A 17,368-nucleotide genomic window follows, 5' to 3' on the forward strand; every position below is an offset into this window, starting at 1 on the left:
GGGCCTTTAAAATTAAGATACCAAAATGAAAGTTTGTTAAAACCAGAATCTAAAAGGATATTAAGATATCTTTAATACTTTTAGGCTTGGTTTCACAGATGGGGCTTAGCTTAAGCCAGAACTAGGCCTTAGTTAAATTAAGATACTTATGCAGCTTTAATAAAATGCCTTAGAAAAACTTTTCAGGTGTGCATCTCGAGAGAGAACAATGACACTGACATATTTTAAAGGGGTCATATGCTTTTTTAAAGATCATTATTTTGTGTATTTGGTGTAACAGAATATGTTGACATGCTTTAATGTTCAAAAAACACATTATTTTTCAAATACTGTACATTATTGTAGGTCTAAGCCTTGTCTGTGAAACCAGGGGCTAGAGTTACAGGCATGCAAACTTGAGGCAAAAAACACAGGAAGAATTTTTTAACTATCAGCGTTGGCATATAATGAAACAAAGATTGCTAAAGTCAACAGATTTTACAAACAGACCTACCAATCTCTGTGTAAAAATAAAATAATGATGCTGCCAGCTTTCTACTGAATGGATGAACCAATGTGTGAACCAGTGTGAAAGCGAACCACACCAAATAAAAATAAAAAATCAACATTGTATTTGGTCCGGACCAAAGCATGTGAACTAGCGGAGTTTCCTGGTGTGAATACACCCTAGACTTGTGCCGGTATTCGGTAATGCGATATATCACGGTAATGAACCTATGGTAATTTTTTAACCTCCTGTAATTTGGCTCCAAATCTCAGGTGAAAATTGCCATTTTGACCCCCCTCTAGAAAATAGTGGATTACTCAGTAAATATACATCCATAGCATTTAATATTTTGGCTTTCATCACTATGCATGTTTATCTTTCTTAAAAAAAAAATATTAACAAAATCAAAAAATTTGAGTTGACACGGAATGACCCATATGGGTCCAGGGCTGACTTGCTACGCCGCTGGCTCTGTCTCCTAGGGCTGTGCGATATTGAAGAAAAATGCGATATGCGATACGATAATGTGCCACATACTCAGATGAAACCGTTTTAGTCAGCTGTTGCTGAGTCAGTTCTGTGAACTTCTATAACTATCTTGTGTCATATATATATGGTTATTTGTATGTATGTATGTATCAAGAGCTCCTGTAAAACCACAACAAATTCCTTGTGTTTGCGCACACTTAAGTGGTGAATAAAGCTCATTCGGATTCTGATTCTAATATAACTAGTATACATGTTTCACTTTTTGTGAGAAGAAAGCCCCCCTACAACAACTTCTGAAAGTGAACGGTAGCGTTTTACTCTAGCATTACATAAAAATGTCATTTTAACATTTAACATTTACTCTATGAATTCAATATGCACTGATTCTTACTTAAGCTACAAAAGTTATTTAGGTAAGAGCAGTGAGTGATTTTCTCTTTGTCTTTTGTTCATGGCCCCAAATAGTGGTGAAGTGAAGAGTGGCCAAGTATGGTGACCCATACTCGGAATTTGTGCTCTGCATTTAACCCATCCAAGTGCAAACACACAGCAGTGAACACACACACGGAGCAGTGGGCAGCCATATTGCTCATTATTGCATATTGCGGGGAACAGTTGGGGGTTCGTGCCTTGCTCAAAGGTCTCACCTCATTCGTGGTATTGAGGGAGGAAGAGAGCGCTGGTTATTCACTCCCCCCACCGACAATTCCTGCCGGACCTGAGACTCGAACCCGCAACCTTTGGGTTACAAGTCTGACTCTCTAACCATTAGGACACGACTGCCCCCTATAAAGATCTTGCTTTTAATAAGAAAGCCATCAAGCCCCATGAAATCTTTGGTAAACCAAGCATACACACGCAGTCGCATTTCAGCCTGAGATTTCACTGGACACTGGAACCATCACACAAGATGAGACAGTTGGAAAGCATCACAAAACACAAATGCAGAGTGCAGAGAACTCAGTTTATTAGTTTAACATTTTACAATCTGTATTATATATATTTATTTATATATGTATTTATATTTCTGAAAGCAAAGAGGGTTAGCTTTGAATAATATTGTGAATAAATATCAGGCTCTTCCTGGTGTTTTAATATACAGAAGGGGAATTTTTGAAAGAAAACCTTGAAAAAAGAGCAATATGTTCCGTCTCAATGTTGCAGTGCAACTTACACCTTATACAGCATAGCCGTGTGGGGGAGAGAGGGGGGGACTTGCCCTTAAAACCACAGTGAAACCCCGATGGCCTGGATAACACACACTCACTCACAAACACACACACACACATCATGAGATGAAACACAGTGAAGTGTAACAGGTAACTGCAATGGGCAGATGTGATTTTGAGAGTAGCTTTGGTAAGAAAGCATCAACCACGGACGTAAAAGTATTGTCTGTGTGTGTGGGCAGTGTGTATGTGTTTGTTCCAATGAAATGTACAATTAACAAGCCACTGAATGAGTACATTCTATTCAATTAAAATACATCCCACGAGATTCTAAAAAGTGACAATCAAACATAACTGTAACACTGAGAACATATGCAGGGCTGCGTGTCTGTAATGTGGACGAATGAGAACACACACACACACACAACATTTGGAAAGGGGACGTTTTGCGCTCCACCGCCAGGAATGAACCAATTGATATTTTTGTATTTTAACCTCTAATTCTCTCCCGTTTGACTTTATCCAATTCTAGAATCCTGAGCCACTGACGTCTAGAATTGCGAAAGGGAATAAAACGTTGGCTTTAGTCTTGTGGAGTCTGTCTAAGGGACACGTACATTAGCAAACAGAAACTAACGACCTGAATGTAGCCCATAGCTCAGAGGTAATGACCAGCAAAGACCTGGAAACAAGCAAAAACAGTCATAACATCAGAGAAGCAAAGCTTTTCATCTTTTGTCATCTTTTTTTTGTAGAAAAAAATAGAGAGTAGAAAGGTTCTGCGTTCGCAGAGTCAAAAGATTGCATTCACGAGTACAATTCACAGTTTTCAACAGAGGATGCAGCTATGCAAATAATATGTTCTTATATACAGACTGTTCTCTGGCCTGATAGCATATAGTAATACTTTTTTAAACCATGCATGAGTTTAGCTATAATATAAATATTCTAAAGAAGCCAAATTAAACACGTTACTTACTACCTGCCAGGAGTTCATCTTTTCCCGAATGCAAATGTCATCAAACTCTCAAAAAGAGACTCTTCGGCATCCAGCTGACTCGTTTTCTGTCTTTCTCTCATTTCTCTAATTCACACACACATACATACGCGCGCACACACACACACACACACTTTCCAACACTCTTGCTTGCTTTGAGAGTTGTATAGAGTAACACAGTAGGGCGGTGTTGCTTGGTAACAGAGTAAAGCCTGTTGCCCATGGCTACATGAGTGCTCTTCCTGCAGCATTCCGAGGGAAGGAAATCAAAAAAACTAAAAATTCAATAAAATATATATATAAAATAAATAAACTAACAAACAAAATCATCAGAAGATATATAAAAAAAAAAAAAATTTTTTAACTCCAATCAGAGAGAAAAATAAAATATTTGTTTTTATATACGGTCCTACTTTGTTCAACAGGTTGTCAATTAATCTGAAAAGATGTTTCTTCAGGCATGCAGTGGGCACCTCACGGGGGCCTTTCTTCCATCCATCTCAAAATGTGGCCGTGATGAAATATATTGTACAGAGTTTGCAGTGAGCCGTAAATGTGCAGGTAACACTTTCGCTTCCGTGAAGTTTGAGCAGTTTGAGTCGCCTTTCGGTTTCAGTGGCTGCGTGTCTGTCTGCAGTAGTTCTGGAGGCTGGGTCAGTTCTTTGACATTGATCTTACAGTGTATTGGTTCAATCCGGTGTCACTCGCGGTCAGGAGGAGGGCAGTATCAGGTCATCCGTCAAGGAAAAAGTGAAGACAGTCTGGATCCACAGTGTTTTTCAAAGTGTGTGTGTGTGGGTTTGAAATGCACGACTCAACGTTATTGATATACTTTTATGTCTGTATTTTAGCATGTGACTGTTTGTTAGTCGTGTGGGTGCGTGATTGTGTTTCACACGTGCGTTTCTATGAAAGAGTGAGTGTGCATCATCAGCGTTGGTGAGAGAGGTGAAAGGTCGTTGGACTCGTTGGGCGGTTCCAGTGGGGCAGAGCTGAACTCACAGATATCCAGGAAGAGCTCGTGGTTACGTTGCTTCCATTCACGAAACTTCCTCGAGGTCAAACAAGGGTCGTCCAGCAACTGACTGATTATCGCCAAGTCACCCTCCTTTGCCTGTTGATGAAGGGGTAAGAGAGAGGTTGAAAACTCACTCAACTCCAGATAGTCAAGTTATTCTTTGTACAGAAAAAGCATTTGACTGGATTGAGCTTTTGAAATTCTTCAGATTTACCAAAACGTCAAAAATCTGTGCATAGAAAGAATGTGAAAGGTAAGCCAGAATTTTGAGAAAATTCTGTTAACACTACTAAACAAATATTAAGTAGCCTAATTAATATTCATGAGCTAAGCTAATAAGATTTAAAACATGTAATTTTACTGTTCAGGTAGTTCCTACACCCTTGCCAGATGGCAGCTGACAATCTGCCATAAACATCTTAAATGTTTATGGAGATCCTCTAGAATTGTCCATTAGATTCCTCTCGATTTGTTTACGGAGGTAAATTCTAAGTTCACTTTTGAACTTTAACCTATTCAGACTGTGATGGCATTTCTGCAATAATATATATTTTTTCTATTTCCTTTTTTAAAATTGGTAACTTATGCTACCATTTATCCACTTTGGGTTGGTATGATTTTTAAAATACTTTTATTAAAGGTATAGTTCACCCAAAAATGAAAATTCTGTCAAGAAAACCCTCAGGTCGTTCCAACCCTGTAAGACCTTCCTTCATCTTCGGAACACAAAATTTGATATTTTTTATTAAATCTGATGAAATCTCAGAGCTTTCTGACCCTGCATAGACAGCAATGCAACTGACACGCTCAAGGCCCAGAAAGGTAGTAAGGGCATTGTTAAAATAGCCCATGTGACATCAGTGGTTCAACTGTAATGTTATGAAGCTACAAGATACATTTTTGCGCGCAAAGAAAATAAAAATAACTTTATTCAACAATTTCTTCTCTTCCGTGTCAGTCTTTGATGTGCGTTGAACCACTGATGTGATGTCACACGTGTCAGTTGCGTTGCTGTCTATGGAGGGTCAGAAAGCTCTCGGATTTCATCAAAAATATCTTAATTTGTGTTCCGAAGATGAACGCAGGTCTTACGGGTTTGGAACGACATGAGGGTGAGTAATTAATGACAGAATTTTCATTTTTGGGTGAACTATCCCTTTAAGCAAGGATGCATTAAATTGATCAAAAGTAACACTAGACATTTATAATGTTACAGAAGATTGCTTTTTCAAATAAATGCCATTCTTTTTTACTGTCACTATCACAGAGATAAATTACATTTTAAAAATGCATTAAAATAGAAAATGGCTATTTTAAATGTAATAATATTTTACAATTTATCTATTTTACTGCATTTTAATCAAATAGGCTAAATGTTTTGGTGAGCATAAGAAACTTTTAAAAACATTAAAAAAACATACAGATCCCAAACTTTCACCACAGTAGCGTACTAACACTATATTTTGTGCTGTATTACATTCATCTACTAAAAAACATAACTGCAGTGGAGTTTATAGTAGAAGTTTACCCTGTTATAGTTTACGTCCAAACCCAAAAGTATAAAAAGGACAACTGCTTTCTGTGATTGCATACCTTTAGCGTGGAGCGGAGAACCCGTATACGGTGCAGTCGTTCATTTGTGGCGGGGTCATTGCTGCGTTTGATGAAGGAGCGTCTGAACTCTTGTTTGGTGGAAGGCCTCTGCTGGCCAAAAGCCGAGAGACTGGCCTGCTCCAGCGATCGGTACAGCTCCTGCAGGTCATCTGTGCCCTCGGACACTTTCTCTTCGCTCTCAGGCCTCCTGCTGCTAGATTTACGAACCTGCTTTTCCTCCTCCTCTTCCTCCTCCTCTTCCTCATGGAGATGAGTTCTTGGCCTCAGAGTGCCATGTGTGTGCGCGTGAGCGTGTGTACGGGCGCTGCGGTGCGAGTGTCCGTGTGTGTCGCGGTGACGAGGGAGGCTCTGACTACGCTGCTTGTGATTGTGATGGCGAGGCCGGGACTCTTCGCTGTCCGTCAACGGAAATGGCCCGTCACGTTCCAGATGGCGCCGGCGCTGGGCGGGGAGCGTGGCCTGTCGGTGCTGATCAGGTGACAGCAGGGCTGGCTCCTCCTCTTCTGCGGTCTGAAGGTAGTGTAGGCCTGTGCTGGTCAAGGGGGTTTCAATCAGGTCCTGCCATGAGCGACGTTCTCGATGGGAGGATCGGCAGGAAGAATGGGACTCCTCGGCGGAGGAATGTGAGAATGTGGAGCCACTGGAAAAATGGCGCTCAGGAAATGGACTGGACGAAGTTGCCTGAGGACAAAAGAAACACTGGTCATTATCATTGTCAGCTGTCAGTCAGAAAGCTAGAGGTATAAGATGACAGTCAGAGAGAGCGACAGAGTCAATTCGCTATTTGTGTATAGTGCTGGTGTGGGAGCTGGTGCTCCGCAAACCTCACTGTGAGCCAAAAAAATTACAAAACTGACCATGTTACATCATATATTGCCAAAAAACAAGCATGCAAATCACAGCTTTTATTTGCAATTTATTTTCTCTTCGGAAGTAATGTAATTTAACATCTTGATGCCATCATTATGAGCTGGCTGGGCTTGGTAAGATTTGTAATACTTTTGAAAGAAGTCTCTTATGCTCACCCAGGCTGCAATTATTTGATCAAACATAAACTAAATCAGTAATCTTGTGAAATATTATTACAGTTTAAGATTACTGTTTTCTATTTCAAAATATAATTTATTCCTGCGATTGCAAAGCTGAATTTTCAGCAGCCATTACTCCAGTCTTCAATGTCACATGATCCTTCAGAAATCATTCCAATATGCTGATTTGTTGCTCGTGTAATATTTATTATTTATTTGGAAGAGAATTTTTCTTTCTTTTTGTGTAAACGTCACTTGTGCTCACCGTCACTTTAATAAGTTTAATGCATCCTTAATTTCTTTAAAAATACACACTGACCCCAAACAATTGAATGGTTGTGTGTATAATATAAATAATTTTTACAAATAATAATAAATTAAACCTTTTTTACTATGAAGTTGTCAAAATAATTTTATATTTTTCTATACATTCATAAATTCAAAACTGAAAATCTGTGAAATATTATTACAGTTTAAGATTACTGTTTTCTATTTCAAAATATAATTTATTCCTGCGATTGCAAAGCTGAATTTTCAGCAGCCATTACTCCAGTCTTCAATGTCACATGATCCTTCAGAAATCATTCCAATATGCTGATTTGTTGCTCGTGTAATATTTATTATTTATTTGGAAGAGAATTTTTCTTTCTTTTTGTGTAAACGTCACTTGTGCTCACCGTCACTTTAATAAGTTTAATGCATCCTTAATTTCTTTAAAAATACACACTGACCCCAAACAATTGAATGGTTGTGTGTATAATATAAATAATTTTTACAAATAATAATAAATTAAACCTTTTTTACTATGAAGTTGTCAAAATAATTTTATATTTTTCTATACATTCATAAATTCAAAACTGAAAATCAATTTGCAAATAAAAATCTAGGTTACACTTTATTTCGATAGTCCACTTTAGACATTCTATTAACTATAAGTAACTTTGTAACTATATGTCAACTAATTCTCATTCATTTGTAACTACATGTCTACTAACTCTCAGAGTAGACTGTTAGGGTAGGTTTAGGGTTAGAAGAATAAGTTGACAAAGAAAGTGTTAGAAGATATTAAGCAGACAGTCTACTAATACTCTACTAACTGCTAGTTGACATGTAGTTGCAAAGTTACTTACTGTTAATAGAATGTCTAAAGTGGACTATCGAAATAAAGTGTTACCAAAATCTATTTCAGAAAGAAGGGGGAAAGGGTCTTCTTCTAAGAGAACGAACCTAGATTTGTGCCATGCAATTTTGTTTTGCAAATTAGAAAAAAATTGCATTATCCTGTCATTATCTTGATGCTTGACTTCTGATTTTACTGGTTCCTGATTTGAGGTTTAAGTGGAAATTGTTAACAGGCCTCAAAACCAATATGGTGACAGACAGTGTGACGGTAGAAATAGAAATAGTTTCTGTTAACGAAAATAAAAGTGTGTTTTGGGCTGAATGTATGCAATGTGTACTTAGACGTGAGTTTATACTCACAGAGGGGTTGTGGTGGTACGTGGCTTCCTGTTTGAGTGTCATAGAGCCATCAACCTCATCATGGTCACTCTCACTCCAGTAATCTAAAAAAAAAAAATCAGTATCACACATATACATGATATTATAGTTTATAATAGTCAGATTAGGCTTTTCAACAGTTTACAGAACAATGAAATGGTGTAAAACTAGAGTCAGTGAGATCACAGCACTATGGGCTCATGATTTGATCATAGGATGTGATCTCACCTTCATCAGGACGCGGTACCGGATCATCAGGCGTATAGCCAATCGCAGCCAAGCCTAAACGGTTCATCCACCTGAAACACGAAACACAGACGTGAGAGGAAGTAACAGAGTGGGGAGCTGATGTCTGAGAGGGCTCTGAAACAACTTACCTGTTCATCTCCTCTAAATGATCTGTAGCAAAAAAGAAACTCTTAATTTTGGGATGACATGCTTTGAAGGCACTGAAACACAAAAGACAAAGAAAAAGAGACATTCACACACAAATATCTAGTTTTTGTGTGTGTGTGTTTGTAAAAGAAAGATCAGCAGTTCTGCAGTGACCCAATTTCCGTTGGGTTTCAAACACAGACCCACCCAAAAACCAGCAAACCCAACACAATAGAGAGAAAGAGTGATTATTGTTGTCCTCTAACACTCACTGTTTCCTCCTGCACTCAATTGCTCTGTCTATCCGAAACTCTGGCAAAGTGATGAAGCCCTCTGCTTTCTCATCCTGAGCAAAGAAATAAAGAACAAGAGGAATAATTTCGGCATGACAGCAGTTACATGATAGTATAAATGCACAGATTTTCTCTAAAACTGAGATATGTGATGCACACTTTAATATGCAAAAACTAGAAAACTAAACATCACTCCCGGGTGTGAGCCTGTTACCAGGCCATCAATGAAGGCAGCAGGTAATGAAAGTGCTGATAATTGTGTAATTAGTAATAATAGTAGAGATTGACTGGCTGGATGTGGAACTGTAAAGCTGTTTCAGATCCCAGAAATATTTCAAGTGGAAATGGATAAAAGATTGAATTCTATAAACTTTCATACATCCTACTGTTTGTTTACTTACGTTCTGATTGGTGTACCAGTACAGGTTGGAGTCTTTGAGAACGAACCAGTACTTCTTCCATTTCTGTGTGAAGTAGCCGGTGGCATCCTTCTTTTTCCATAGCCAGCCTTCACAGTCGCCATGACCCAGATCTTTGCAGGCAATACGCCTCCTGCTGGCACTACTGAGGGAACCTACACACACACACACACACAGCATATTAAATGACAGAATAACATTGTGATAATATTCTTCTTGACAAACACAGCACAGTGTAACACAACACACAACCCATGCGCTCAAGTAAACCCAGGAGCTTGTATGCATCTCATCTCATTGTACCTTTGCTTTTTTTCTTGGGCTTGGTCCTCAGAGAGGCATAATGTACAGACTAGAGAGAGGAGAAGAAGGACACATAAGGAACAAAGAATTGCTTGTGTCATTCTCATAAACCAAAGCCTTGAGGATTTCTATTTAAAACGCATTATGAAGTTCTATAACAGACAAATACATGTTCCTCCTTACATATATTACAAATTCAAAATTTTGAATTTAATAAGTAATAAGAAGCATACATCCTCATTACTAAAAAGTGTCCTGAGCATGACCTAATCTTAAAACAAAACATGTATTAATATAATTAACAATATAGTTATATAACAGATAGTATGATTAATATTAAACTAAGTTTCATGTGGATTATTATATTAAAGACTTTCTTTGTGGATTATTCTTCCTCGTCTTCTTCGCCTTCCTTAGAGAGACCGTAACAAGCTCTTTTTTGCTGCCATATTGCAAATAAAAATTCTCCAATCTCAATCAAAAAAAATAAAAAAATACTGAAAATTGTATCTGTATCTTGTTCCCAACAATATGTATTCTCATTAACACTACTGATGCTGTAAATGCGCTTGTGGTTTACCTTCCTCATTGATGCCCCTGCTTGTCGGTCAAGTCCTGAACTGGCATATCTGTAGAGAGGGACAACAGGACAAAGACAATGAGACAGTCAAGAGACAAGAAGAGAGTTCTGTTTTCAATGGCGTTTTAATTATGTGAATATTAGAACTGCCTGAGCATAGCAGTGTAATTTATGATTCCACCCGCAGCAAGAATAATATCACTTTTTTTTTTTTCTTCCTCACCTATTTAACTCAAACAAAGGCACAGGTAGTGGACAGGATGCTGGGGTTTGAGGTTAACTTCATAACTTATTCTAACTGAAACCACCCTGCTGCTCATGCTCACACACACCCTCCTCTCTCTCACACACACACACAAACTATTTTTGAATAGTAAGGACTACAACTAAACCCCAGGCACCCAGACAACGCTCTTAAAATTGCAGCCAAGGAATTTCTGTTCCTCATTTCTAAATAAACGGCAGTTCATTAAGATCCTCACTGTGGTGACTGTTGTGTGCTCAAACAAAAGTGTGCAGCACCTCTCCTTCATATTTTGTTGTACTAAGATGACATGCTGTCAATTTAAGAACTCAAAACTTGTTCCCCAGTCCAATATATAGATTATTATATAGATTATTATTCTCCAAAAACATCTCAATTTTAAATTCTTGGATTTATGTTGAATTGAAAAAATTGGATTTTGTTCAGAATCTTGGCTAGTCCAGTGACAGTCAGGTAATAAGGAGGAAACAGAATTGATACTGTTAATCGTAACACCAGATGCTGTAATGATAAGAATAAAATATGGGGAAATCAACCAAATCTTGTGCTTTGTAGACATCTGGCCATGTGTAGCACCTGCTGCCCTGAAAACCTTTCTGAATTAGCTCAGTGATGAGAATCAGAGGCTGAAGGTTATTCAGTTCGATTTAAACCATTTGAGTGACACATGGCAGGGTAGATTATGATATATTATTGTCAATCTGTCACAATGTAATGCAGGCTATGCAAAGAGGCACATATTACAGCATGGACCAGTTCAAATCGATATTAGACCCAACAGTCAACCCACAGCTCATGTGTAAGCACTTTTTTCCCTCAAGGGAGCGTTTACAAAGAATTATTGAGGACAAAGCTGAAAATAACAGCCCAAAAAAGACATTGTTGCCGTAACCTTTACTCTTTGTGTTAACAAGTCAACCCCAGGGGATAATAATACAATAATACAAACAAATATGATAATTTAAGGAAGGTATGAAGTTTACTTACCTATCAGAATCTGCTCGAAGTGTGTCTGCAGCTCTCTGGGGCAAAGAACAGAATGACAAAGAGAACAAGAGACAGAGAGGAAGACAGATTTGAATTTCCTGTTCTGTGTTATAAAAAAAAAACACTGTTCAAGTGTCATGTGATCAAATTATGGATCAATAATTTGACTAGTATGTCACTAGATGAGGCAATTTTTACATTTATTATTAAACAAATATAAATGTCAGAATGTTTGATATGCCTCTTTTATAAGTTAAAACACTAATATTTGAAGACCATATCGATGTTGACTGATGACATCAAACAACTGCAATTGTGTGAGAAAAGTCACAGCTCAGATCAGATTCGACATTTCACTTACATGGTAGTGTGGCATCGTATTAGAGTCGGGCACGGGGAAGGGCAGCCCCTCAGGGGGACCTGTGTCCAGACGCACAGGAGGGGCAAGCATAGAGGGACTAATGGGGAAACTGGGACTGCTGGGATTTCGGCTCTTCTTCCTGGATCGCCTGCTTGTGTCACGCTGGGAAAACTCTGCCTCTTCCTGGATCAACAAAATCCTATCATCACTAAGGAACCGCAAGAGCGAGGAATCAGAATCTGATGGGCAAAGACAGAAACCAAGCATTGAGTCAGCCAAAAACATTATAATGGAACATAAGCATACTGCAAAATATTCAACTCTTCATGACTCCAGCTACCACAGCACGAAGCTACTCTTACATCTTCCTGTGTGTGTGTGTGTGTGTGAGGTTTTAGAGGTTTATTTCCCCTCGAGGTTTGCTTTCTATTTACATCTGTGCTAAGGTCACCTATGCAATCTCTGTTCTATTCTTAGAGTTGTGTTTTCACAAAAAAGAAACAGGGAAGTAATAAATTAGTCATTTGACATGTTTACATGTCACCTTCCACACCCCAAAACCCAAAAAGTATAGTTGGTGACTGTCATTGACAACATTATTTTTTTCCAATCTTTAAGTTAAATTAGATTAACACTCACACATTAAGAGGAGTTGGTAAAGATCAAAAATATCAGTTATCAACAGAAAGTGACTAATTAAAGATTTGTTACTAATTAAATATAACTTTTTCATACAACTTTTAGGTGTAAAGCCTTTTCTTTTTATTATTAAGTGAAGGTCATATTCTACATTAATCGGCTGTTATAAGTTAAAAGTTTCATTGTTCTGTTGTGGCTTTTTTGGAGGGGAAAAAAATCTAAAATATATTCAGAAAAAATGTTACACTGTACTGAACAAGCAACGGTAGCGGTAATGGTTGTCTACATTTCCTCCTGCTTTCTGAAGCTCAGGTGGCTTCTTCAAAGAAGTCTGTCCTACTCTTTGCTACTCTCAACTTTCACAGACAAGCCTGCATAACTGTATTTCCTGCTTTTGGTTGCACAGTTCACTAGAATAAAGTCACCACCTTACAACTTTTTGTTCTCTGTTCACATGCTCTGAAATGTCAGTTCTATAGGTTTGTGACATTTACATTCTTCATATATACTTGTGAAATCAACTTACACGGCAAATGCCAGGATATGCAACTAAGAATGCCACATGAGGCTGAAAAACTAGATTGTAGTTTCCAAGAAGCAGCTCCTAACTTTGTAGTTAACTTAAAATACCAACATTAACAAAGACATTCGCATATTAAGAAAACACATGTTTGGTATAATGTAATATGTGATTTTTATAATCACAGATCTCTGAATATGAGGGGCACTTCCTGAATTTAAAGGGTTAGTTCACCCAAAAATGAAAATTAGGCTGCGTTTTACTCACCCCCGAGGCATCCTAGGTGTATATAACTTTCTTCTTTCAGATGAATCCAGTCGGAGTTATATTAAAAATTGTCTTTGATCTTTCAAGCTGTTTAATGGCGCTCAGCGGGTGTTGCATTGCTTCAGTCCAAAAGAACTTAAATAAAAATCCATAAAAAAAAGTGTCTCACACGGCTCCGGGGGGGTGAACAAAGGCCTTCTGTAGCGAATTTGATGCGTTTTTGTAAGAAAAATATCCATATTCAAAACATAATAATCACTTTAATCTAGCTTGAGCCAGCAACACAGAAGCAGTTCCGGGAGCATGACGTATGAGGTCAGTGCTGCGCATGCGCCGGTGAGTCTCGTGAAAACCAACGTTTGTTTACAGGATCAAAGGAAGCAAAGTTTCCTTACTTTAGCAAAGGAAAACCAGTCTCCTCTTGGCTTATATCAAAATCTTCTGACATTCTTCTTTACAAATCCTCGTTTTGTACCTCTAATTCTTGACCGTTGTTTTGTTTTGATCTCTCTGCTGCGTTTCCGCGTGTGTCACTTCTGAGCGGCGCATGCACAAAGCTGACCTCATACGTCATCCCCCCGGAACTGCTTCCGTTTACAACAGTGAGCGCATTAAATTTTTCCAGAGGCTCTGGTATTTTTTTTGACATTGCATGGTCAGATATTCATACAACAAAATACTCTGGGGGCCAGCTTTAAAAAAAAATAGCAAAGGAAAACAAGTCTCCTCTTGGCTTATATCGAAATCCTCTGACATTCTTCTTTACAAATCCTCGTTTTGTACCTCTAATTCTTGACCGTTGTTTTGTTTTGATCTCTCTGCTGCGTTTCCGCGTGTGTCACTTCTGAGCGGCGCATGCACAAAGCTGACCTCATACGTCATCCCCCCGGAACTGCTTCCGTTTACAACAGTGAGCGCAAGCTAGATTCAAGTGATTATTACGTTTTGAATCTATTTAAAAATGTTCTTACAAAAACACATCGATTCGCTACAGAAGGCCTTTGTTCACCCCCCGGAGCCGTGTGAGACATTTTTTTTATGGATGGGCGATTTTTATTTAACTTCTCTTGGACTGAAGCAATGCAACACCCACTGAGTGGCATTAAACAGCTTAAAAGATCAAAGACAATTTTTTATATAACTCCGACTGGATTTGTCTGAAAGAAGAAAGTCATATACACCTAGGATGCCTCGGGGATGAGTAAAACGCAGCCTAATTTTCATTTTTGGGTGAACTAACCCTTTAGCCAGAAAATTGTGCATATTTCCTTAATGCTGATACTGTAAGCATTATAGATGAAGCATTTATTACTGACACTGAGCTCTGACCTAAAATCCTCACAGAGGCCAACATCTGTCCATTTTTTAAAAGACAGAACTGTTAATGCCATTTTTAAGTGGACCACTTTTAATTTCCTCACTAGATAGACAGACAAAATCAGTGTTGGCCATGGGTGTCAGAAATGTATACAATAACAATAAGGCACATAAGTTTTAAATTAAAGTACAAGTTGGTGCCAGTGGAGTAAAAAGTAGTAAATTGGTTAAATGTGCCAACAAATTAAAATCATCACCTCTGCTTCCTCTTTTGTAAACACCAGATTCTTGAGGCTCTGCCAGCCATTCAGTTCCCATTGAAACCTGTCGGATGTCACCTACAGGCAGAGACGTACATCATTTAAGTGTGTATCTGTGTATGTACTGGTGTATTTCAGAGCATCTTTCATCTATCCTCTCGGTGTGTATTATAGGGCACGTAGTAGTGCAACGGCAACATACTAAATGGCTGAGATTTGCAGTTTAAAGCCGGAGCTCCCGAGTGGCTTAATTTCCTGTAATGCACTGCGTCTATGTCCGGCTTAAAAAATGGCCATCCAGACATGATGTAAGAGGTACATTGTGTAACTTCGCATAAGCAAATACAACCGTTTATTTAATAATATATGAAACGGTGCACAGTTCCATATATTATTTAAAACAGAGAATGCAGTATTCTGTATGTATAGTGTATAGAGACAGTATGTATGTACCATAGTACTGAATTGAGAGTACCTTATGTATATGAATTAGGACAGTAACAAAGAAGAAAACTGATAATAATTCTTACAGACCAGTCTTTTAAATTCAAACTGAAACATAGCAATCAAAATCATCCTGTACAGACACAATAATTATTTTTAATTAAAATGAGCATTAATTGTGTATGCATTAAAAAAAATATTTTCTATTTTCTTTTTTTACTTTTTGATTTTTATATACATTTTCTACCTTAAAATCAGAAAGCTTTTATTTTGGTGGGTTGCTGGTAAGCAAGTATATGTGCTGGCAGTTTTAGCGCTGCCGAGTAAAGCGCGTCAGTGAATGAAATGTCACAGTTTTGCATTTTGCTCTGAAACCGGCAGTGCGTAGCCTAGATTTATGCGTTATATTCGAATGGAAATCTTATGCAGTATTACAGTTAGTCGAATTAGTGCATTAACAGCTGTCAACCATGTTGGTACACAAATGAGCGGTCTGAACTTATTTACCCAGCGCATTTTTTATTTTGGTCATGCATGCTCACCTGTACACCACTTTATTTATATGTATTTTTCCTGATTAAATAAATGGAAATTTACAGCAAAGAAAACTAGTGTTTCTCTGCTTCATTTTGAAAATAATGTTACAATGCAAACAAATGCTCATGGTCCTAAAATAGAGCTCATTTTCTTAATAAAAAATATAACTTCTTATAATAAATTACTTGAGGACATCAATAATAATTACATACAAGTAACTTAATTTAAATTAAGGTTTAAATTAACCATAATTAAAATTTGAAAATCTGTTTACATGTAAATATTATTTATTGATTTTTTCATTCATCTTTTTGCATATTTGTAATGTCCAATTGCATCTTCTTACTGCGAGTTGGGGTCCGGTCTCTGCGTCGCAGTCCGGTATTTCTCCCAGAATCCTCTTCCAGGAGGGGGAAGTACTGACCCCCCAGTACTTCCTGTTCTACATAATACCCCGGAGAATCCGAGCCAAACACACCAAACCCACCCCGATCCAGATCGTCCTCTCTAAATGAGTGAGAACAAGAAAGAAAAAAGGGGAATTACACCGACATGCTAAATGAAACAGTTTTGCATACATCTTATATTTCATATGTGAATACCTGTGTCCGTAGACAGGGGAAAGAATAAAAACATCATGTCCCCCAGGTGTGTCCACTCCAGGGGAGAGGCCCATTGACCCAAGTGTGCTGGGTGGGGTGGGAGAACCACTGCAAGGACTGGTGGACAGTGGCTGTCAATCAAAAACATGCACAAAATAGCCTCAGTATGAAGCTAATGACACTTTGTTGATGTTATATTAATGTAATAGAAAATAATTACAAGAAAATCAGCTATTAGACCATACAAATAGTAAAAAACATTTTTTTCAAATATAGTTGTACAGTATGTTAGTCTGGTGCAGTTAGTTTCACTAGAGGGCAGGACAGAGATCGGTCACACACACGTCTAAAGACCTTTGACTAATGGAGGACCAAGAAACGATGATAGTGTTGCTCTTAGCAACCATGAGCGCTGCATCAGTCAGTTGGCAATGAGGAAAAGCATAGCAACAAGCAGAAGACAGCAACCCAAGAGACAGGAGAATCATGTACATAAAAACGATTTATCATTAGCAGTTATCAGTGGGCATTGTTCAAAAGTAACGATTTTTTAATTATATTATTTTTATATTAATTTAAATAATTATGATCAAACAATTATATTAATTTAGTAACATAAATATATCTTAGTGTAGGCTATATCTTTAGAGTTTTATAATTCGTTATCTTCTTGTCGATCCACCAGTTCACATTTACAACTGCATGTTTTCTGCGTAAAAATAAGGGTCGTTTTTGGTTTTGGTCTAAAATGCAAATGTATTCTCTGCCAGCAGGTGGCGCTTTTCGCCAGGAATATAGCCATTTCCCCGGTAACTGCAGTAAACAAAGCAGCGCAGCACCTGACTTTGAAACTTGCAGCGCTCATATTTAATCACTTAAATAGCCTTTTTGAAGTGT

At 37.9% G+C, this 17,368-nt stretch overlaps 1 protein-coding gene across 1 annotated transcript in view; it reads right to left on the reverse strand.

Annotated features, from left to right (window-relative positions):
- Window positions 1–3,549: 3,549 nt before the first annotated feature.
- Window positions 3,550–17,368, reverse strand: part of LOC107756552 (connector enhancer of kinase suppressor of ras 2-like) — a 38,102-nt gene continuing 24,283 nt past the window's right edge. Inside the window, exons 10-23 of the mRNA XM_016573714.1 lie at window positions 16,472–16,602; window positions 16,216–16,376; window positions 14,886–14,966; window positions 11,886–12,124; window positions 11,525–11,559; window positions 10,273–10,321; window positions 9,693–9,741; window positions 9,372–9,544; window positions 8,950–9,023; window positions 8,680–8,751; window positions 8,531–8,601; window positions 8,285–8,367; window positions 5,754–6,455; window positions 3,550–4,256 (exon numbers count right to left, since the gene is read on the reverse strand). Of these exons, the coding sequence (XP_016429200.1) occupies window positions 4,035–4,256; window positions 5,754–6,455; window positions 8,285–8,367; window positions 8,531–8,601; window positions 8,680–8,751; window positions 8,950–9,023; window positions 9,372–9,544; window positions 9,693–9,741; window positions 10,273–10,321; window positions 11,525–11,559; window positions 11,886–12,124; window positions 14,886–14,966; window positions 16,216–16,376; window positions 16,472–16,602 (2,142 nt within the window). The 3' untranslated portion in view covers window positions 3,550–4,034. The remainder of the gene's footprint in view (window positions 4,257–5,753; window positions 6,456–8,284; window positions 8,368–8,530; window positions 8,602–8,679; window positions 8,752–8,949; window positions 9,024–9,371; window positions 9,545–9,692; window positions 9,742–10,272; window positions 10,322–11,524; window positions 11,560–11,885; window positions 12,125–14,885; window positions 14,967–16,215; window positions 16,377–16,471; window positions 16,603–17,368) is intronic.

The sequence above is a fragment of the Sinocyclocheilus rhinocerous genome, unplaced genomic scaffold (genome assembly GCF_001515625.1).
Source record: "Sinocyclocheilus rhinocerous isolate Xijiao unplaced genomic scaffold, SAMN03320098_v1.1 scaffold743, whole genome shotgun sequence".
Taxonomy (NCBI): Eukaryota; Metazoa; Chordata; class Actinopteri; order Cypriniformes; family Cyprinidae; genus Sinocyclocheilus; species Sinocyclocheilus rhinocerous.